General features: G+C 45.7%; 1 protein-coding gene across 1 annotated transcript; it reads left to right on the top strand.

The window, feature by feature from the left end:
• The first annotated feature begins 1,178 nt into the window (after positions 1–1,178).
• LOC133381446 (zinc finger protein 501-like) lies at positions 1,179–11,714 on the top strand. Its single transcript, XM_061620573.1, has 2 exons — positions 1,179–1,822; positions 10,460–11,714. The coding sequence occupies exons 1-2, from the start codon at positions 1,561–1,563 to the stop codon at positions 11,632–11,634; spliced, it is 1,437 nt and encodes a 478-aa protein (XP_061476557.1). The 5' UTR covers positions 1,179–1,560; the 3' UTR covers positions 11,635–11,714.
• Positions 11,715–23,386: the final 11,672 nt, after the last annotated feature.

The raw sequence follows: 23,386 nt of genomic DNA, 5'->3' as shown, positions 1-23,386 counted from the left end.
CATAGTAACTGCCACCATCCTTCCTGCCGGTTCCTTTCTCTGAGGGAAGGGACCTCAGAGCCCAATGCGAATTCCAAGGGATTAACCCTCATTAACTAACAGTAACAGTAGCGTTCAGCAGTCAAAGGACTAGATTTAGAATCCTCAATTCCAAGCCAACACACAACACTTATAAAAGAGAATTTATTTAAACGGAAATGAGTTGATATTTACAAAAGAGAGCAGCGGCTTGTTTCCTTAAAGATAATCCCCCACAGATGGATTACATGAGGCACATTGGCATGAGAAAAGGGGAGAGGTTCAATTCAGACAAAAGAATACAACAAAAGTCTTTCTAAGCTAAGATCCTATCTTTTCATAGATCAGCTGCTATTCCTCCAGTAGAACAGCCGGGTTCCCAAATGGCTTTCTCTGTCGCATTTCAAGCAGGTCCAGTAGATGGAAATTAGGGAACTAACTTTGGAAGTTTATCCTTCCTTTTTTATGGAGTTTAATGGTCATCAAAGAGGGGGGAAAGCAAACAGTCATCTCCCACCTCTGCAGGGGTCTACTCCTTTGAAGCCTTTGGAGATAAGGAAACCATCTGGTCTCACCCAGGGGTTCTGATCTACACACGCCTTCTTCCTGACTTCTAATCCCAGGAAGCTGATAAGGAATAATAGCTGGGGATCAGTTACATCCCCCTGCCCAGGTTGCAAAATGCTTGTCTAACCCTGAGCTGTGGATCTCCCCCCCCCCGCCCCAGTAGGGAGTCCTAGGTAATCATGGGCTCCCAGAATCCTTTTTGGTGGCCCATTTCAGCTTGACCAAAGTTGGCTATTCTTGACACTTTTGAGCCCTAACTTTTAGGGAAGAAAACAGTTTAAAGAGTGAGGGAGGTTGAAAAATATTTTTATTGGTACAACTCAGAAGAAATCATGTCAAGGCTGTGAAATCTGCTGCTAGATTGAAGTAGCAGGGCAGAGGATGGTTAGTGGTTGCCATAAAACAGCTGGATATTTACAGAGCAATTAACAAATTACCAGGTGTTGGGCGGGGAGGAGGTCTGTCTCTGGAAATTGGGCTCAGCCTCAGGGTCTGCGGGGAGGAATGCAGAGTCCTTCCCCCACAATAATCTAGAAAGTGGGAGCTACAGACTTGCAGCATTTTTCCAGGAGTGGATGGCCAGACATTGACTGTGGATCCGAAGGGGAGGGAGGTGGCAAGGCTGAAAGACACAAGCGTCTCCTGGCCCTCCTCAGACTGAAGAGCCCCCCCCCAAAACTCACCGCTTGGCAGCCAACCTGGGGCTGAAACACATTCAGAGGGGTGGGGTGTCTAAAGGAGGAGGTTCATAAGAAGGAAAAGTGCTTTCAATGGTTTTGGCCAACTACCCTTTCGATGAGTAGGAAGAGCACAGGTCTCATTTGCAACAGAGAAAACTGAATGTTTATTTTGTCCAGGAAGGGGCTTTCATGATGACCAGCCTTCTGGTCCCTGCACAGAGAAATCTAACAGATAAAGGAAACAGGGTTTAGGCTAACCTAAGCTGTTCCCTCGAACCCTTTTTTAAAAACATCCATGGCATTTTTATTTTTAATATGGGGAAGGGTCACAGCCAGAAAGGGGCTTCCCGCCTCCCCTCTCTCTCCGTGCGAAGAGCTACTGTGCTCTTTAAGGGTTAACAGACGACAACAGAGTCAAAGGAAAGAGAGCAAACGAGGGACGTCCCCTTCCTGCCCCGCCTCTCTGCAAGAAATGCAGGGTGGAAGCGCTTGGAGCCCCTCTTCGGGCGCAGCGATGTTGGAGGGCGGGGTTGCACGGGGTGAGCCTCGAAACAAAGGTATGCAATTGGGGGCGGAGGGGAGGTTGGGAGGGAGCGAGGACCCCCATTAAGCGCCCCCTCCCTGCAGACCCTCCAGATCTGAGGATGCAGCACTGCCCGGTCCCTTCTGCCTCCGCCCCTGAGCTGAGCTGGCTGTGTTGGGGCCGGATCGGATCGAAGCATCCCTCGGGCACATCACGATGCTTGGCTGAAAGTTCAAAACACTAAAAAGAAGAAAATTGACAGCTACAGCAACTTTAAGCCAAACTTAACATGTCTCTGAACCCAAAAATATATGTTGGGGTATCCTGTATGATATATCGCTGTGATCGGGGGACTCTCCCTGTCAAGAATAACAATACATTTATGCAGTCAAAATCATCAGGCTTCTGATATTATCATAAATGCATAATGATGTCATAAATTCATAAAAAATAAGTAACTGGTCGTGCCCACCCCAAAATCTGCTCTGGGCCAGGACAAATCATATACTCCAGGAAAGGGGAGGGTGTCCTCCACAAGATGCCAGTGCATCCCATCCAGCCCAGAGCATCCGCTGGGTGCCGTGCATACATGAGGGGATCTTTGTAAAACCAAAATAGAGAAAAACACACTGAAAAAAATAAGTAACTGGGCGTGCCCACCCCAAAGTCTGCTCTGGGCCAGGCCAAATCATACATCCCAGGAAAGGGGAGGGTGTCCTCACTAACATACCAGTGTGTATAAAAAAATAAGTAACTGGGGGTCCACAAGTAAACCGTTCAAGGCAGGATGCAGCGGCATCTCGCAGAGGACACTATCCACTTTGCTCAAGTGAATGATTTTTTATAGCCCACAGCAGATTTAAGAGTGGTCACCACAAATTACATATTTTTCACTATTTACTCTTCATTATTTTAGCTGGGAAAGACTGGCATCTCATAGAATACACCCTCCCTTTTCCTGGGGTGTATGATTTGTCCTGGCCAAGAGCAGATTTTTGGGTGGGTACCCCCAGTTATTTTTTTTCCTGTGTGCTTTTTGTCCATTTAAGTTTTGCGTAGATGCCCTTATTCGTGCCCTGCGCCTCACAGAAGCTCTGGGCCAGGCAGGACACACTGGCATCTCGTAGACGGCACCCTCTTCTTTCCTGGGGTGTATGATTTCTCCTGGCCCAGAGCAGATTGTTGGGTGGGCATCCCGTTACTTATTTTTTTCCTGCCTCTTTTTGTCCATTTTGGTTGTGCATAGATGCCATTATTCATACCCTGTGTCCAACAGAAGCTCTGGGCTAGGCGGGACACATTGGTATGTTATAGAGGACACCCTCCCCTTTCCTGGGGTGTATGATTTGTCCTAGCCCAAAGCAGATTTTCGAGTGGGCACTACCAGGGGTGAGTGTTCTTGCACTCGGGTCCTGCTTGCGGGCTTCCCCCAGGCATCTGGTTGGCCACTGTGAGAACAGGATGCTGGACTAGATGGGCCACTGGCCTGATCCAGCAGGCTCTTCTTATGTTCTTATACAGTGCACCCTCCCCTATCCTGGGGTGTATGATTTGTCCTGGCCCTGAGCAGATTGCTGGGTGGGCACCGCCAGTTACTTATTTTTTCCTGTGTGTTTGTCTAGTTTGGTTTTCCATAGATGCCATTATTCGTGCCCTGCACCCAGGAGAAACTCTGGGCCAGGGGGGATGCACTGGCATCTTGTGGAGGACACCCTATCCTTTCTTGGGGTGTATGATTTGTCCTGGCCCTGAGCAGAGTTTGGGGTAGACACCCCCAGTTACTAATTTTTGACATCATTATGCATTTATGATAATATCTGAAGATTGATTATTTTGGTTGCATAAATTTACTGTTATTCTTGACAGGGAGAGTCTTCCGATCACAGTGATATATCACACAGGGTACCCCAACATATATTTTGGGGTTCAGAGACATGTTAAGTTTGGCTTGAAGTTGCTGTAACTGTCAACTTTTCTTCTTTTTATTGTTTTGAACTTTCAAGCAAATAAAGAACAGGAAACTAGGAACCAACTTCAGCATCATGGGAACATCTGTGGTCTTGATGATGAATTTCATGGCCTTAAGCTTTGGATATATAGGCGCTTCATAGTTAGAACAGAGCTAAGTAGACAATTGTGAGTTAAATGGACTGATTCGTTACGAAGCAGTTTCTTCATGTGTCCTCATTTGTCCTTTGGTTCAGCTGTGGTAGTTTAATAGTGAGGCTATTCTTTCAATACCTTCTTTCTGCTAGCCCTACCCAGTTTCCTATTCTGTTAGAATTAAGGTCACAGTTTAATTTTGGAAAGTAGAAACGTGGCCCTGCCCTCCTTGTTTTAGGGTAGCCCGGCAGACAAACTGTTTAGCGAGTGACATTTTTCCTGAAAAGGGTGCAAATTGGTGGGAGCTACTTCCCACTCCCTCTTCCTACACCAGGTGTAAGTTCCCTACTAAATCAGTGGGCATTATCCAGTTTCTCCACACCATGCCCCTTTATGGCACATCCACAGCATACATTGAAAGCATATGGCTTCCTCCAAAGAGTCTGGGAGTTGTAGTTGGGGGAAGCGATGTGCTTTACATTTGTGTTCAATGTGCTTTAAATGTCTGGTGTGATCATACACTTCTATCGTGTCTCCTCTAAGCTTTTTGTCTACAGCAAAAATCCCCAAATGTTGCGACCCTTGAGCATTTTGGTTGCCCATTTCTCTACCTCTTCCACCTCTAGAATGCTATTTTTGCGGTCAGGCAACCAGAACTGAAGACAGCATTCCAAGTAGGATCACGTCTTAGATGTGTATAATGGCGTTATGATATTGGCAGTTTTGTTTTCAATCTGTGTCTTAATGATGCTTCACAGGGAATTCACCAATTTCATAGCTACAACATCAGTATCTTAGTTGAGGCATCCGCTATGACCTCAAGGTCTCTCTCTTGTCTTTCACCACAGGTTCAGTTCGGATTTTTCACTTTTGTGCATCACTTTATGCTTGCTTACATTTAATTGCATTTGTCTTTAATACCCAAGCCTGCTTGGAGAGCTCCTTTTGGGGTTCCTCACAATCCCTCTTTATTTTAATCACCCTGAACTTGATATCAACAGTAAACATGGTTACCTCACTTCTCACCCCAAATCCATGTCATTTAGAAACAAGTTTAAAAGCACAGATCCTAATTCTGATGATTGGAGGGTTTTTTTCCCCTTGACCAGCAGTACTTCCTTCTTGTCTGGATTAAGTTTCAGTTTGTTAGCACACATCCAGCCCTTCACAGCCTCCAGGCACTGGTTTAAGATGAGCACTCCCTCCCTGCAATCAGGTGGTAGAGAGAGACAGAGCTGAGTGTCATCTGCATATTGATGACATTGTACTCCAAATCTCCAGATGACCTCTCCCAGCAGTTTCATATAAATGTTAAAGAGCATGGGAGACAGAATGGAACCTTGCAGAACCCCACAGGCCAACAGGTTGAGTAGTAGTCTCGCAGCACCACTTTCTGGGTTCTGTCTGTCAGATAGGAGCAGAGCCACTGTAAAACAGTGCCTCCCAATCCCATCCCAGCTAGACAGCCCAGAAGGATACCATGGTTGAATGTATCGAAGGCCGCCGAGAGGTCCAGCAGCACCAACAGGGATGCACTCCCCCTGTCTGATGCCTGGCGTAGGTCATCAAGCAGAGTGACCAGGGCAGTCTCTGTCCCATGACCAGGCCTGAAGCCTGATTGAAAAGGGTCTAGATCAGCCTTTCCCAACTAGTGGGCCACCAGATGTTGTTGGACCACAATTCCCATCTTTCCTGACCATTGGCAATGCTGGCTGAGGCTGATGACATCTGGTGGCCCACTAGTTGGGAAAGGCTGGTCTAGATAGTCCAATTCATTCAGGAAAACTTGGAGCTGAGCTGCCGCTACCCTCTCAATCACCTTGTCCAGAAAGGGGAGATTGGAGACTGGGCAGAAGTTGTTAAGATCCGCAGGGTCTAACGAAGGCTTTTTTACAAAGGTCTTATCACAGCCTCCTTCAGCAATGTTGGCATAGAACCTTCCCTTAGGGGGGTGTTAATTAAATATGCCAACCAGTCAGCCACTCCCCCTCTGGCAGATTTGATTAACCAGGATGGTCAAAGGAACAAGTAGTGGCCCTCGATTCTCCCAGAATCCTGTCCACATCCTCAGGCTTCACAAGCTGAAAGGTATCCATAGAAAAATGACCAGAGGAAGCTTAGGGGACATCTGGCACAACTGTAGTTAATGAGGAGTCCAAGTCAGTCCGAATGCAAGCAATTTTATCTGCAATTTTACCTCGCAAACTTGTCACAGTGAGCGACTGAGGGCTCAGAGTCTAATGTAGGGCCAGAGCCCAAAAGACCCCGGACCACCCGGAAAAGCATCACCGGACAACACTGAGCAGATGCAATGGTGGCAGAGAAGTGCCCTTTCTTTGCTGCCATCACCACCACATGATAGCCTCAAAAATGAGCTCTAGCCTGTGTTCGATCGGAAGCGGACTGAGTTTTTCTCCATCATCGCTCTAGCTGTCGTCCCTGCTGCTTCATCAGGCCCAAGGTTTGAGTAAACCAAGGTGTATTCTGGGCCTTTCCTGGTGGGAGAGGGTGCTTTGGAGCAATAGTGTCCACCGCCTGGGTCACCTCCGTATTCCAGAGATTGACCAGGGCTTCGGCAGTATCGCCAGCCATGCTGGGAATATCCCCCAGAGCATTCAGGAAACCATCTGGATCCATGAGTCTCCAGGGCCGGACCATCCTAATCGGCCCTTCAGGTTACCGGGGGCACAAAGTCTAAACTTTGTCAGGTGGTGATCTGTCCATGACAACGGAGTCACTAAGAACCCCTCCACCCTCAGATCACCTTCTTCCTGTCCCAAACAGAACACAAGATTAAGTGTGCGTCCTGCCACATGTGTTGGTCCAGATGATATTAGAGACAGCCTCACGGTTGTCATGGCAGCCATGAAGTCCTCAGCTGGACCGGTGAGTCTAACCTCGGCATGTATGTTGAAGTCACCCAGGACCATCAGCCTGGGGAACTGCAACACCAACGCCGAGACCAGCTCCACCAGCTCAGGGAGGGAGACTGCTGGGCAGCAGGGTGGACGGTACACCAACAGAATCCCCGCTCTGTCTCCTGACCCAATGCCAGGCACACACACTCAAAGCTGGAGGTGTTGGGGACAGGGTACCTGACAGGGGAGATAGATTCCCTGCAGACAATTGCGACCCCACCTCCCCGTCCCCTGGATCTAGGCTGCTGGAGTGCCACAAAACCTGGTGGGCAGAGCTGGGAGAGACCTACTCCGCCTTGGTCATTTAGCCAGGTTTCAGTAATACAAGCAAGGCCAGCGCATTCATCCAGGATTAAGTCCTGAATGAAAGTGGTTTTATTAGTCACTGACCTTGCATTCATCAGCAGGGCAGTGAGATCCAGGGCGTTCCCAGCATAGCTACCAGTGTCCCGAGGGTTGGAAGGGGGACCAGAAGGGATGCAAGCACGAAGATGTCTTATCTCCCTTCCCCTGTAACGGCCAGTCTGCCTCCCACCGCTATTCCGTCCCCTGCCCAGTATTACCTCAACGGCAGGACCCCGACTACTCCTACCCGGCACACGTTAAAAGAAGCCTGATACGGGGGGAGAGCCTTGGCTAGAGGTGGCCCTTAGGAAAGGGAGCTCGCTTCCCCCCCATGAAGGGAAGCTTGCTTCCCCCCCCGGCACTTGCCTTCTCCCTTGTTAGCCCCAGCTGGCTTCAGCCGGCACCCAGGCCTTGCAGGGAGTAGCAGTTGACACCCAAGGAAGCCTGCAGGTGGAGTTTAGCAGGAGGCCACAGCAGCAAGGTGTAGGTCCTGCTGGATTTCTCTCACCTTCTCTCAATTTGTGGCAACCCTATGAATCAGGGACCTCCAAGAGCATCTGTCATGAACCACCCCGTTCAGATCTTGTAAGTTCAGGTCTGTGGCTTCCTTTAGGAATCAATCCATCTCTTCTTTGGCCTTCCTCTTGTCTTTTTGAGTGAGTCATGTCTTCTCATTATGTGTCCAAAGTGTCATGAAAACCTGAATTCAAGATGGTTGTGTAGCAAAGAATTGTGGGGTTTAATTTGTTAATGTGGGATCTTAACAGGTTAACATTTGGCTTCTGTATTAGAACTATGAATTGGCAGTTTTATTTCCCACCTGCGGATAATCGGGGGCCCACCCTAACCACCGCCTTCTCAGTAGAAGCCAGCTCCATCAAGGTCATAAAGTCCTTGAAGTTTTAGGGAGGATGTTCCATTGGCCTGGTGATGATGGGCCCTTATTCCATGTAGAAATTTCCTGATTGGTTAATTGGATCCAGCCTGTTGCTGGGGTGTTTGCCATAAGTATGGGGCTCAAATCTTAAATTGCATTCCTCTCCTGGGTCCCATCATGCCTACTTGATGTTGCCTGCTGAGGTTCCATTTAGCATCAACTCTCCTGCCTGTTCCTCTCTCTGAGGAGAGGGGGGTGTGCAACTGTCTACCTGTGTGTAAGTATAGACTGGGCTAGATAGCTTTCTTGTTTTCTGTTGAGGCTGAACTCCCTCTGTTTTACCTTGCCCCTTTTGGGTGTTGATATTAAGGAACTCTTTTGCTGCTGAACTGCGCACCTCTTTTATTCTTTAATAAAGTTATTTCTATTTACCAGTTGTGTGTTCTTTCAGGAGAGGGTTGGCCACTGACCACGACTACTGTGTGAATTGGGTATTTTGCCTAAAGGCTTCAGAGCAAGGAGTGTCTGTTTGGCTCTTGCTGTCTGTAATCCTTGGCAAGTTTTCTGGGGTCAGAGTTTCCCCTTGGCTCAGGGTGGTTAACCAGTCTAAAGAGTGGTGGCAGTCTACTACTCTGCAGGGCTGTTGTGAGCCAGCACAGCATTGGCAGAGAAGGATCTTTTGCCTGAGTAAATTGCCCTGGGTGGGGAATTGGCTTCTGGGATGGTGGAGGGTGTCCTGGGATGGCTCCCCTCCATCACACAAAGTATGATAACCTCAGTTTCATCATTTTAGCTTCTAGTGACAGTTCTGGTTTAATTTGTTCTAACACCCAATTATTTGTCTTTTTCGCAGTCCATGGTATGCGCAAAGCTCTTCTCCAACACCACATTTCAAATGAGTTGATTTTTCTCTTATCCGCCTTTTACACTGTCCAACTTTCACATCCATACATAGAGATCAGGAATACCATGGTCTGAATAATTCTGACTTTAGTGTTCAGTGATACATCTTTGCATTTGAGGACCTTTTCTAGTTCTCTCACAGCTGCCCTCCCCAGTCCTAGCCTTCTTCTGATTTCTTGACTATTGTCTCCATTTTGGTTAATGACTGTGCCAAGGTATAATCCTTGACAAGTTCAATGTCCTCATTGTCAACTGTAAAGTTACATAAATCTTCTGTTGTCATTACTTTAGTCTTCTTGACATTCAGCTGTAGTCCTGCTTTTGTGCTTTCCTCTTTAACTTTCATCAGCATTCGTTTCAAATCATTACTGGTTTCTGCTAGTAGTATGATATCGTCTGCATATCTTAATAATTATTGATGTTTCTCCCTCCAATTTTCACACCTTCATCTTGGTCCAATCCCGCTTTCCGTATGATATGTTCTGCGTACAGATTAAACAAATAGGGTGATAAAATACAACCCTGTCTCACACCCTTTCCGATGGGGAACTAATCGGTTTCTCCATATTCTGTCCTTACAGTAGCCTCTTGTGCAGTGTATAGGTGCATCAGGACAATCAGATGCTGTGGCACCCCCATTTTTTAAAAAAGTATTCCATAGTTTTTCATGATCTACACAGTCAAAGGCTTTGCTGTAGTCTATAAAGCACAGGGTGAGTTTCTTCTGAAATTCCTTGCTCCGTTCCATTATCCAACGTATGTTTGCGATATGATCTCTGTTGCCTCTTCCCTTTCTAAATCCAGCTTGGACGTCTAGCATTTCTCTCTCCATATATGGTAAGAGCCTTTGTTGTAGAATCTTGAGCATTTCTTTACTTGCATGGGATATTAAGGCAATAGTTCGGTAATTACTGAATTCTCTGGCTCTTGTTCTTCCCATTTTGTTGTCTTTTTCTATTTCTCTACAATAACTATTGTAATAGTTTTCTTTGTCCCTATGTACTACAGAGATGGCGCCTGCCTAATATTTAAGGGGAATTTCACAGGGTAGGTGCCACCACACTAAAGGTCCATTTCCTATATTGTACAGAACAAACCTCCTGATAAAATGGTATCTGCAGGAGGCCCTCACCTGCAAAGCGCAGTGATCAACTGGGTATATAAGGGGTAAGATGGTCTTTCAGGTATCCTGGTCCGGAGCTGTATAGGGCTTTGTACACCAAAACTAGAACCTTGAATTTGTTCCGGTAGCAAATGGGCAGCCAGTGCAATTCTTTCAGCAGCGGGGTGACATGTTGCCGATGCCCTGCCCCAGTGAGCAATCTTGCCGACACATTTTGCACCAGCTGCAGCTTCTGGACCAACCTCAAGGGCAGCCCACATAAAGCGCATTACAGTAATCCAGCCTGGAGGTTACCAGTGATATCAACAGAGCTCCAAGAAACATGTTTTCAAAGTACAAATCATAATATATTCACAGGATTTCTCCACAGCATTTTATCCACTTTCCTTTTCATTCCATCAGGATACATCTGGGGGGTCAAGGCTGAGGGAGAACCATCTGAAGTATCACTGGAAAAAGCTGAGGAGCACGTGCAGGAGCAGAAACTGAGGAGTCAAGATGGAGCAAAGAGACAAGAGGAGAGACAGACTCACACAGGGGACAAATCTTATAAATGCTTGAGGTGTGGAAAGAGCTTCAATCAGAGTAGCCACCTTACTGCACATCAAAGATGTCACACAGGAGACAAACCTTATAAATGCTTCGAGTGTGGAAAGAGCTTTAGTCAGAGTGGTACCCTTAGTATACATGAAAGAACTCACACAGGGGACAAACCCTATAAATGCTTGGAGTGTGGAAAGAGCTTCAGTCGGAGTAGCTACCTTACTTTGCATCAAAGAACTCACACAGGAGACAAACCTTATAAATGCTTAGAGTGTGGAAAGAGTTTCAGTCAGAGCGGCCACCTTACTTGGCATCAAAGAATTCACACAGGGGACAAACCCTATAAATGCTTGGAGTGTGGAAAGAGCTTCAGTCAGAGTGGCACCCTTAGTATACATGAAAGGACTCACACAGGGGACAAACCTTATAAATGCTTGGAGTGTGGAAAGACCTTCAGTCAGAGTGGCACCCTTAGTATACATGGAAGAACTCACACAGGAGACAAACCTTATAAATGCTTTGAGTGTGGAAAAAGCTTCAGTGAGAGATGCACCCTTACGGTGCATCAAAGAACTCACACAGGGGACAAACCTCATAAATGCTTGGAGTGTGGAAAGAGCTTCAGTCGGAGTAGCACCCTTACTTTGCATCACAGAACTCATACAAGGGACAAATCTTATACATGCTTGGAATGTGGAAAGAGCTTCAGGTGGAGTAGCGCCTTTACACAACATCAAAGAACTCACAGAGGAGACAAACCTTATAAATGCCTGGAATGTGGAAAGAGCTTCAGTCAGAGTGGCACCCTTACTTCACATCAAAGAACTCACACAGGGGACAAACCTTATAAATGCCTGGAATGTGGAAAAAGCTTCAGTCAGAGCGGCCACCTTACTTGGCATCAAAGAACTCACACAGGGGACAAACCTTATAATTGCTTGGAGTGTGGAAAGAGCTTCAGTCGGAGTAGCTACCTTACTTCGCATCAAAGAACTCACACAGGAAACAAACCTCATAAATGCTTCGAGTGTTGAAGAGCTTCAGTCACAGTAGCAACCTTACTTTGCATCACAAAACTCATACCGGGGACAAACCTTATAAATGGCTTGAGTGTGGAAAAAGCTTCAGTGAGAGATGCGCCATCACGGTGCATCACAGAACTCACACAGGGGACAGACCTTATCAATGCTTGGAGTGTGGAAAGAGCTTCAGTCGGAGTAGCACCCTTACTTTGCATCACAGAACTCATACAAGGGACAAATCTTATACATGCTTGGAATGTGGAAAGAGCTTCAGGTGGAGTAGCGCCTTTACACAACATCAAAGAACTCACAGAGGAGACAAACCTTATAAATGCCTGGAATGTGGAAAGAGCTTCAGTCAGAGTGGCACCCTTACTTCACATCAAAGAACTCACACAGGAAACAAACCTCATAAATGCTTCGAGTGTTGAAGAGCTTCAGTCACAGTAGCAACCTTACTTTGCATCACAAAACTCATACAGGGGACAAACCTTATAAATGGCTTGAGTGTGGAAAAAGCTTCAGTGAGAGATGCGCCATCACGGTGCATCACAGAACTCACACAGGGGACAGACCTTATCAATGCTTGGAGTGTGGAAAGAGCTTCAGTCGGAGTAGCACCCTTACTTACTGTGTACAGTTCTGGTCGCCTCATCTCAAAAAGGATATTATAGAGTTGGAAAAGGTTCAGAAGAGGGCAACCAGAATGATCAAGGGGATGGAGCGACTCCCTTACGAGGAAAGGTTGCAGCATTTGGGGCTTTTTAGTTTAGAGAAAAGGCGGGTCAGGGGAGACATGATAGAAGTGTATAAAATTATGCATGGCATTGAGAAAGTGGATAGAGAAAAGTTCTTCTCCCTCTCTCATAATATTAGAACTCGTGGACATTCAAAGAAGCTGAATGTTGGAAGATTCAGGACAGACAAAAGGAAGTACTTCTTTACTCAGCGCATAGTTAAACTATGGAATTTGCTCCCACAAGATGCAGTAATGGCCACCAGCTTGGACGGCTTTAAAAGAAAATTAGACAAATTCATGGAGGACAGGGCTATCAATGGCTACTAGCCGTGATGGCTGTGCTCTGCCACCCTAGTCAGAGGCAGCATGCTTCTGAAAACCAGTTGCCGGAAGCCTCAGGAGGGGAGAGTGTTCTTGCACTCGGGTCCTGCTTGCGGGCTTCCCCCAGGCACCTGGTCGGCCACTGTGAGAACAGGATGCTGGACTAGATGGGCCACTGGCCTGATCCAGCAGGCTCTTCTTATGTTCTTATGTTCTTAACATTGTGGGTGTTGGAACTAATTGAACCAGAACTGTCACTAGAAGCTAAAATGATGAAACTGAGGTTATCATACTTTGGACACAAAAGACAAGACATGATTCACTACAAAAGACAATAATGCTGGGGGGGGGAAAGAAGGGAATAGAAAAAGAGGAAGGCCAAACAAGAGACAGATTGATTCCATAAAGGAAGCCACAGACCTGAACTTACAAGATCTGAACAGGGTGGTTCCGGACAGATGCTATTGGAGGTCGCTGATTCATAGGGTCGCCATAAGTCGTAATAGACTTGAAGGCACATAACAACAACAACAATTCTCTTCTTGAATTATTATATTATATACAGCCCTGTGTTCTTCTGACAAAGGGTAGTGCTGTATATAAATGCGTAAATATTAACAGGAGGGGAGAGCACTTAGGTTCTGCTTTATGCAGGAAATGAGAAATTAAGAAGAAATGGGGTTGCTTTAATAGTGAGCAGTGATGTAGCAAGAACTTTCGAATTTCACCACGGTCCCTTATGCAAAGCTTTGTACTTTTGTCCCAGTCCCTGGGGATGGGAGGGAGGGTGTAAGAAAGCCACAGACCTGACCTTACAAGATCTGAACAGGGTGGTTCATGACAGATGCTCTTGGAGGTCACTGATTCATAGGGTCGCCATAAGTCATAGTCGACATGAAGGCACATAACACACACATGTAGTAGATTGTAATCATACTGTAGTGACTCTCAGCCTGCAGCAGGTGCTTTTGCTTCCGTCTCCTCCTGGCTCTCATTGAGAGTCTGTTCTGTTGGTAGGTGGCAGGAGAGGGCAAGGAAAGAGGCTGATGTGGTTGGGGGTGGAACGGGGGGGGGGGAGGTTTCTTTTCTGAACAGAAGAGAGGAGCGGCTTCCGAAATGGGGTTGGGAAGATGATAAAGGGACTTAGTAGTTGCGTGGGGTGAAGATCTAGGGGGTTACCATGGGGGAACTGGGGGTGGGTGAAACCCCCTGGACAGGCTCTTTCCTATGAATGCACAGGATCAAGGGTCCTCACGGTGACGTGCTCACCTAAGCTTGCATGGGTACTGACAGCAGTCATCTGAATTAGGCAGGCTCTCGATATCCCAGGAAAGGGGAGGGTGTCCTCTACGAGATGCCACTGCGTCCCGCCTGGCCCAGAGCTTCAGCTGCTCTGGGCCAGGACAAATCATATACCCCAGGAAAGGGGAAGGTGTCTTCTACGAGATGCCACAGCATCCTGCCTGGCCCAGAGCTTCTGCTGGGCGCAGGGCATGGAGGAGGGCATCTATGCAAAATCAAAGCAGACAGAAACATACAGGAAAAAATAAGTAACTGGGGGTGCCCACTCCAAAATGTGCTCTGGGCCAGGACAAATCATATACCCCAGGAAAGTGGAGGGTGTCTTCTACAAGATGCCACTGCATCCCGTCTGGCCCAGAGCTTCTGCTGGGCACAGGGCACCCAGTGGAGCATCTATGCAACAATATAGTCAAAAACACACAGAAAAAAATAGATAGGGTTGTATCTAACTAACCTCAGAGTAGATCCATTGAAGTTGATGGACATGTCTAAGTCAGGTTCATTCATTTCAATGGAACTTCTGCTCTGAGCAGGACTAGCACTGAATACAAACCAGAACTTAGTTGTGCCCATTAACTGCGCTGGGTCTTCTACTCTGAGCAGGACTGGTGTGACTGGTTTACTGCTGCCGGTTTTCTCAAAAGAGCTTTATTAACAAGAAAAAGGCCTAAGCCGCAACCGCATGACCTTCTAGCCTCCCAACCCACACCTTTCCCCTTACACCCCCCCTCCCATCCCCAGGGACTGGGACAAAAGTACAAAGCTTTGCAGAAGGGACCGTGGTGAAATTCAAAACTTTTTTGGGAAAGGGCAACCATAACCTAAAGTTTTTACCATTACATTGGCACTGAATGTGAGTGTAGCCATGTTTGGGCAGGCAGTGGCGTCACTAGGGTTGGTGTCACCCCCATGGACCTCCTCCCGTACCAGACCATACAGAATCCTTAGTAATGTTTTTTGTACTAATGTTACTCGTAAATCGTAATTCCCGTATATCACTGAATGTAATAGCAATAGCAGTGACATAAACAAATAGCAAAATTAAAATTACACCTTTTAATTACAATATCATACTCACAGCCTAAATGTATTTACATTTATACATAGTTTCATGTGGTTAAAGTGAACATTCACCGCTGAGATTAGGGAGCAGAAGGAATATGGCAAGCAGGGCCGCCCCTAGACTGGTTGTAAGTAAGGAGGTCGCAGAGCTTGAAAAAGTTATTTTTTTGAACTACAACTCCCATCAGCCCCAGCCAGCATGGCCACTGGATTGGGCTGATGGGAGTTGTAGTTCAAAAAAAGTAACTTTTCCAAGCTCTGGAGGTAGGCAGGCCAGACTGGCAGATGGGGGTTGGCTGAGGGCAGACTTAGCTTGGTGGGGTGGTGCCCTACTCGCCCTAATTAATGGATCAGCCTCCAGTGGAACTTCAGTGTCATCCCCTCAGTTATTTTGGGAGTTAATGGCATTCCATATGAGAATCATGGTTACACACACACACCCTGCAGTAGTGCAGATTTAGGAACTTTTACTGTTGTGTAATTTTTATAGAGGTGAAAGAGCCGGGCTTATTTTGTCCCTTAATTGCTCCCTTCCTAGGAAGACTTTAGAAAGGTTTAGAGCTTTCCTGGACACTGATAACGCAACCTGAACCTTGTGTAACCAGTAGGGCTGGGAAGGACTCCGGTCTGAAACCATGGAGAGCCGCTGCCAGTCAGTGTAGACAATCCTGAGCTAGATGGACCAGATGACATAAGGCAGCCTTCTATGGGTGGTATTCAACTCAGTCCTACTCAGAGGAGGCCCACTGAAATTAATGGACCTAAGTTACAGTGCAATCCAATATATGTCTACTCAGAAGTAAGCTCCGTTAGGTTCAATGGGACTTACTCCTATGTAAGTGTGGATAAGAGAAAAATCAACTCATTTGAAATGTGGTACTGGAGGAGAGCTTTGCACATACCATGGACTGCAAAAAAGACAAATAATTGGGTGTTAGAACAAATTAAACCAGAACTGTCACTAGAAGCTAAAATGATGAAACTGAGGTTATCATACTTTGGACGCATAATGAGAAGACATGATTCACTGGAAAAGACAATAATGCTGGGAAAAAGAGAAGGGAGTAGAAAAAGAGGAAGGCCAAGCAAGAGATGGATTGATTCCATAAAGGAAGCCACAGACCTGAACTTACAAGATCTGAACAGGGTGGTTCATGACAGATGCTCTTGGAGGTCACTGATTCATAGGGTCGCCATAAGTCGTAATCAACTTGAAGGCACATAACAACAACAACAAGTGTGTACTGGATTGCAGCCTTAGTCATGTCCATTAACTTCAAAGGGTCTGCACTGAGTAAAGACTAGCACTGAATACCACCCAATACAATTAAAAACAAAATAAAACATTTAGAACAATTGAAACAACTAAAAGCATGTTTAGAATCTTGTTTGGAAGAAGGATTTGGCTAAAATGGGGGGGGGGAGGGCTTTGAGATTCCATTATGGCACTCCCCCTCCAAAATTTCCAGCACTGCTCCCACATAAGTGTACCTAGGTTTGCAGCCTGAGCAATAGACCCACTGAAAATATTATTTTTGTATTTATTTGTGTTTTGGTCAATGACCGCAATAAAGATTGACTGACTGACCATTGAAAACATGGGGCATGACTTGATCCATTCAGTTCAATGGCCCTACTTTGAGTAGAAGTGAATTGGCTAAATAAAACACAACCCAGTGCTTTATTGCTGATGCGCTTGCCGCCCTGGGCTCTTTTCAAACCATTTATTTCAATGCCTCTACTCTGAGTAGGGCTGCTACGCAACCCCTCCACTAAGAGTAAGCCCCCACGGAGCTCAACAGGGCGCCCCACCAGGGAAAGTGAGACTAGGCAAGCAGCAGCCTTGGGGAATCATGACTTACCCGAGCTGGCCGGCTGCTTGCTCAGGGCTGTCCCTAACCGGTAGTGCCCAAGGCCAGTGTATCCTTCTCACGCTTCCTGCCCCCCCCTTCCTTCCAGCGGGGCCAGGCAGGGCCACCCGGGCCGACAATTGCGCCAGGGAAGGAGAGAACTGCGTCACTCCCTCCTCTCTACTGCCCAGCCCCACGTGGGCGGCTGAACGCTGGCTGGCTTGTTGGCTGGCCCCCCAAGAGGCCGGCAGCAACAGCAGCCGCCGCACACAGCCTACAGCCAGGAGGGATTTTCTGGGTTGCTTGGCGGCATGCCTGGCCTCAGGCTGCTGGAACTGAGGAGAGGGAGAGAGATCGCTCCATTCTGCCAGTCTGTGAGGCGGCAGGGCAGGTGCTGAGTGAAGAGGGCAGTCGCCACGCTCGCTCCTCCCTCTCTCTCTCTCGCCTCCTTGGCCATGCCTGCCGCTTCCCGGTGGCGGTGCCTAGGGCGCGGGGCGGCGCGGGGCGGCTCGTGGTGTCACCCCCATCTCGTGGTGACACCCGGTGTGGCCTGCACCCGCCGCACCACCATAGTGACGCCCCTGTGGGGCGCCCAGAGCACAAAGAGGTGCAACATGGGGGTGGGGTAGAGGGAGAAAAGGGATTTTTGGAGGGATTGAAGTGTGAAGCTTTTTTCGAAACCTGACCTCCTCTCTGAGATATTGGACTGCCCTACAAATTTGTCAGAATGCAAACACAATTTGGGTTGGTCTTTCATAGTCCAATCCACTTGTTTTGTAGCTTGCACGAATTTGGTAACATGTGCCTCTGAGCATATGGTGAGTGGTGGCAACACCTGCAATCAGCCCAAATAATAGAAAGAAGACATGTGCTGTACTGATCTTGTTTTAGCAGGGAGGAAGCAACATTATTAAGATAGTTGATATAGTTCAGATGGTCACTTTAAATATGTCTGATTTACTTTGCAATTTTAGTGAAGTTTCCTATAGGAGATCATTTTCTTTTGTTTCTATTTCTATGAATATGTGAAGTAGAGCAAAATTTACACTTAAAAAACTCCAAACATAATTGTGGAATAATGGCACTGACTTCTGCAGAATAGTCTCCAGTGGACCTCAGGAGTGTCTCAGTTTGCCCAAGATAAAACAGTGGGATGTGGAATATATTCTAGCAAAATTCTAGGTGTGCTCTATGTTTTTAATTGACTGTGCCCACCTTGCCTTAAATGAAGTGATTTAAACATAGCAGGCTGAAAACATGCATCCTCTTTTTTCCCACAGCTAAGAGTAATTGCTGGAGTAGCAACATATTGTAATCAGTCTGATTTTACATCAAACTGCAGTTTCAAATTCAACTGTTAATGCACCCAAAATAGAAACAGAACATAACCTCCAATTTGAAACACAAAAGGCTGTCTTCACCATCATATGACATTGACCAATAAAAAGGCTTTTAAATTAATAAAATAAATTTGACACAGATTTCTGGATGAATAATGAGGGAAATAAATTTTTCTAGTTTCGATTCTCTGTAGAAACATTAGTAACACAGGAAAGAAGCAAAGTAAGAAGAACACCAACAAACATACACAAATATAATTCTCATCTTTGGAGATGGCAGGTGTTGCCACCACTCACCATATGCTCAGAGGCACATGTTAACAAATTCTTGCAAGCTACACAGCAAGTGGATTGGACTGTTAAAGACCAACCCAAATTGTGTTTGCATTCTGACAAATTTGTAGGGCAGTCCAATATCTCAGAGAGGAGGTCAGGTCTCCTGCTCCCCTGATGTATTCACTATAGCTGCCCAATTTCCCTGCTTTTTAAAGTTTGGTAGAAATATCTATGGGCTATAGGTATGCTCTTAAACCACAAGGTTTTTTGCCTATTGGTGAATTCTACTAGAATTCCAGAACTAGCTTGTATGTCATATGAAAGATCAAATACAACGTGCAAATTACCATGTTAGAAATAGTCAGAATAACAAAGTGGAGTGTGAAAGCAGCCCGAGATATTTTTTTAGAAACTCTTCAAAAATGGACTCAAACAGATAAACAAAAAATGTATTCCTCACTTTATAAACCTCACATTGCAGCTGTGGTCACAACCACAATGTACCATGATCTCTACAAGTGGCAGCAGAGACCAATAGGTTGCAATCCGATACACCCTGACCTAGGAGAAAGACCAATTTAACTCAGTGGCGCTTACTTCTGAGTAGACAGGCACAGGATTGCTCTGGTAGCCACTTAGGAAAATACTCATGCAGGTTGTGGAGGGAGGATGTGTGTTGATATGCAGATAGGGGCACTGCTTCAGAGTCATGAGTCACTAAATGTAAATGTACTGCCTTCAAGTCGATTCCGACTTATGGCAACCCTATGAAGAGGGTTTTCATGAGGCTGAGAGGCAAGTGACTGGCCCAAAGTCACCTAGTGAGCTTCATGGCTATATGGGGATTCGAACCCTGGTCTCCCAAGTCGCCTTCACCACTACACCACACTGGCTGTCACCTTGAGTCACTAATTGTGTGCAATACAACCACTGCAGAAGGCTGGCTCTCTTGAGATCGGGACCTCAGTGTTTCAGAGAAATATTTCTCTCTCCCCAGAATTATTGTTGTTATTACATTTATCTCCCACCTTTTCTGCAAGGAGCTCAAGGTGGTGAACATGGTTCTCCCCCTCCCCATGTGACCTTTATGGCTGAACTGAAATCTGAAGCCTGGTCTCCCAAGGCCCAACACTCTAACCACCACACCGCCTCTCTTCCCCAGCAATCCCAGGGATGGCAAAAGGAAAGCAGATAACAACCCTGCAAGGTAGATTAGGCTGAGAGACAGCGACTGATCAAAGGTGGTCCAGTGAGCTTTATTGCTGAGCTGAAATTTGAACCCTGGTCTCCCAAGGTCCGACATTCTAACCACCACACCACACTGCCTTTCTTCCCCAACAATCCCTGGGATGGCAAAAGGAGTGGAAGAGCTGAGCAAGCCTGAAAAGGCATGGTGGGAGAAGAATACAACCTCTCCTTGCTTGCTTGTTTCCTTCCTTCCAACATCAGAAGAGCCGGGCTGCTGGATCAGGCCAAAGACCCAACTAGTCGAGCATTCTTTTCTCACAATGGGCAACCAAATGCCCCAAGGGGAAGCCTACAAGCAGCCCCTGAGCATAATAATGCTTCGGGGGGGGGGAGAGAAAGATTGAGAGAAAGATCCTGGCTCCTTCTGGGAAGAAGGGTGGGATATAGATTTAATAAATCAATCAATAAAAACAGCCCCTCCTTCTGCAACAGTTTCCGGCTATGGTGACAAGTGATGTTTGTGTTAGCCTATGACCACAAGATTTCCTCTTTGAAGACAGCATTTGCAAATGCATATCAATAAAAAACCAAAAAGGGCGGTGGGTGGGTGGCGGGAGAGAAGTGTATCTCACAGACGTGGGGAAGGATGAATGCTGATTGCTAAGTTAGCCTGACATACTTTGGCTCAAATGAGCCGTCTTCAGGGGCATATTGGGAGGAAATAGAAAAAACGTGCTAATCCCCAGGTTTTAAAAATGTAGTTTTTAAAAATACTATACAAGAGTTCATTATTTCAACAGAACGTCCATTTCTCGCATGCTCACATCAACATGAAATCCACGATGGGAAACCCTCAGGACTAAAATCAAAATCCCATTATACAGGGAAAATGTTATGATACCATGATTACATGGGGAAATAAAGGGAACAAAACTATTTATTTGTTTTACTTATGTATTTAACAAAATTTATATACTGCTGAACTATAAATTAAACCTCTTTGAAAAGTGGTTTACAAAGAATATAAAATATATACAAAAATTATCAATTAAAATCAACATTTAAAAACAATTTTTAAAAAATGAATAAAATCAACAGATAAAAGTATGCTAAAATGACCTGTATGAAAGCATGTAATAAAGTGGCCATTACATCAAGGATCAGCATTATTTATTTCCATTTATTAATTGCTTCCCATAAAATATCTCAAAACACCAACAATGAAAACAAAAAACATTTCATACATCAAAACTATTAAAACATTTTAAAAACCAATAAAGATACAGATTGGGATTAAGAGCTCCACTTAAAAGGTTTCTTCAAAAAGGAAGGTCTTCAGTAAGACCTTAAAAGAAAGTAGAGACAGTGCTTTTCTAATATGTAAAGTGACGGAATTCCAAAGGATAGGTGCCACCACTTTAAAGACCGTTCCTATACCACACAGAATGTACTTCCTGATGGAGATGCAACAGATCCTCTCCTGTAGAGTCCAATGATTGGTTGGGTATATAAGTGAAATTATCTTTTAGGTATCCTGGTCCCAATGTGTATAGGGCTTTAATCTTTGAACCCCACAAGTTTAAAATGAACTACAAACCTAACATTGCTAAATTCTACACTGGCCCACCTGAATTCCTCCAGTCCACTAGTTTAAAGATTTGAAGCAAGGCTCACACTGACGTTCTTTCCACATTCCATGCATTTGAATGGAGTTCAGTTATTTCTAGTAAGGCTACTGCTCACACTTAAGGGCACAATCCTACAGGTATTTCGGCCGGGCTGAGGGAGGATACGGCAGATCTCCAGCTGAGCTGGGTAGGTCTCAGCTCAGCCAGGCTATTCTGGTATAAGTCCCTCATCCCGGCTCAGCCATGGCTCAGCATGCCCAACCCAGCTCAGCCAGAGTTCAGCTGGCTCAACGGATACAGGCGTTAAGTTAAACCTGCGCAGATCCCCCCCCCAAAAAAGGGCATTCCGGGGCTGAAACAAGGGGAAGAGGACTTACGCTGTATCCTACATGCGTTCAGCTTGCCCCTGTGGGTCCCAATTCCGGCATAAGGAAAAAGGGTGGTCTAAGAAAAAACACACAACAGCTCTGTATCTTGCTGGTTTTATTTTCTTTCCACTGGCCTCTGCTGGCTGAGCTGGAATTGTCCCCTCCCAAGGGCCCCTGAATGATGTTAGGATCTGCCATACGTTAAGACAGTATAACTTTAGCCTAGCTAAAGTTATTCTGGCTTCCTTGATGTAGGATTGCTCTGCCCAGATTTTGCCACATTCAGTGCATTTAACTCACTTCTTTGTTGTACGGATTCTTTCATGTAAAGGAATGCTACTGCTGGGCTTATACTCGTTCTCCATTACACATATTTAACTGGACTTTCTCCTGTGCATGTTCTGTGATGTACAGTAAGGTAACAATTCTGACAGAAGGTCTTTCTTCAAGCTATCAATTTCAATGGTTTCTCCTATGTGTGTTTGTTGATGTATAGTAAGCTCATGTACAGTAATTGAACTCCTGTGCCTGAAGCTCTTTCCACAAACTATGCATTAAATGGTTTCTCCAGTGTCCATTCTTCGATGTACACTAAGTGAACTGCTCTCCCTGAAGGTCTTTCCACACACCATGCATGTAAACAGTTTCTCCCCAGTGTGGGTTCTTTGATGTACAGTAAGTTTACAGCCTTGGCTGAAGTACTTTCCACAAGCTATGCATTTAAATAGTTTCCCCCGTATGTGTTGATGTACACTAAGCTGACTTCTCATACTTAAGTTCTTTCCACATTACATACATTTAAATGAATTTTCCCATGTGGCTTCTTTGAGGGTTAGTAAAATTAATCTGGCAACTTAAGCTGTTTCCACATTCCATGCACTTAAGTGGTTTGTCTCTTCATGTGTTTGTTGATGAAAAGTAAGCTGACTTCTCACACTAGAGCACTGTTCATACTTCATGCATTTAAAGGTTCCTCCCGTGTGTGTTCGTTGATGTAAAGTAAGCTCATAATTCCATCTGAAGGTTTTTCCACACTCCATACATTTAAATGGTTTCTTCCATGTGGATTCTGTTATGTACAGTAAGTGAAATGCTATCCCTGAAGCTCTTTCCACAAGCTATGCATTTAAACGGTTTTTCCTCTGTATGTGTTCTTTGATGTGAAGTAAGGCTACTGCTGCAACTGAAGCTCTTTCCACATTCCATGCACTTAAATGGTCTCTCCCCTGTGTGGATTCTTTTATGTACAGTAAGTGAACTGCTTTCCCTGAAGCTCTTTCCACATTCCATCCACTTAAATGGTTTCTCTCCTGTGTGTGTTCGTTGGTGCAAAATAAGCCCATAACTCACTCTGAAGCACTTTCCACAATCAATACATTTAAATTGTTTCTCTCCTGTGTGCGTTCTTTTATGTGAAGTAAGTGAACTGTTCCGGTTAAAGTTCTTTCCACACTCCATGCATTTGAAGGGTTTCTCCCCCATGTGGGTTCTTTGATACACAGTAAGTGAACTGCTTTTCCTGAAGATCTTTTCACATAGCATGTACCCCATACATTGCTCCTTTGTGTGGGTTCTTTGATGTACAGTAAGTTGACCTCTCTGCCTGAAGCTCTTTCCACATTCATTACACTTAAATGGTTTCTCCCCTGTGTAAAGTAAGTGAACCTCTCTCTCTAAAGCTCTTTCCACA

This window comes from Rhineura floridana, chromosome 3, assembly GCF_030035675.1.
Source record: "Rhineura floridana isolate rRhiFlo1 chromosome 3, rRhiFlo1.hap2, whole genome shotgun sequence".
NCBI classification, from domain to species: domain Eukaryota; kingdom Metazoa; phylum Chordata; class Lepidosauria; order Squamata; family Rhineuridae; genus Rhineura; species Rhineura floridana.
The sequence above is the reverse complement of the archived record's forward strand: the minus strand, read 5'-3'. Positions and strand labels throughout refer to the sequence as shown.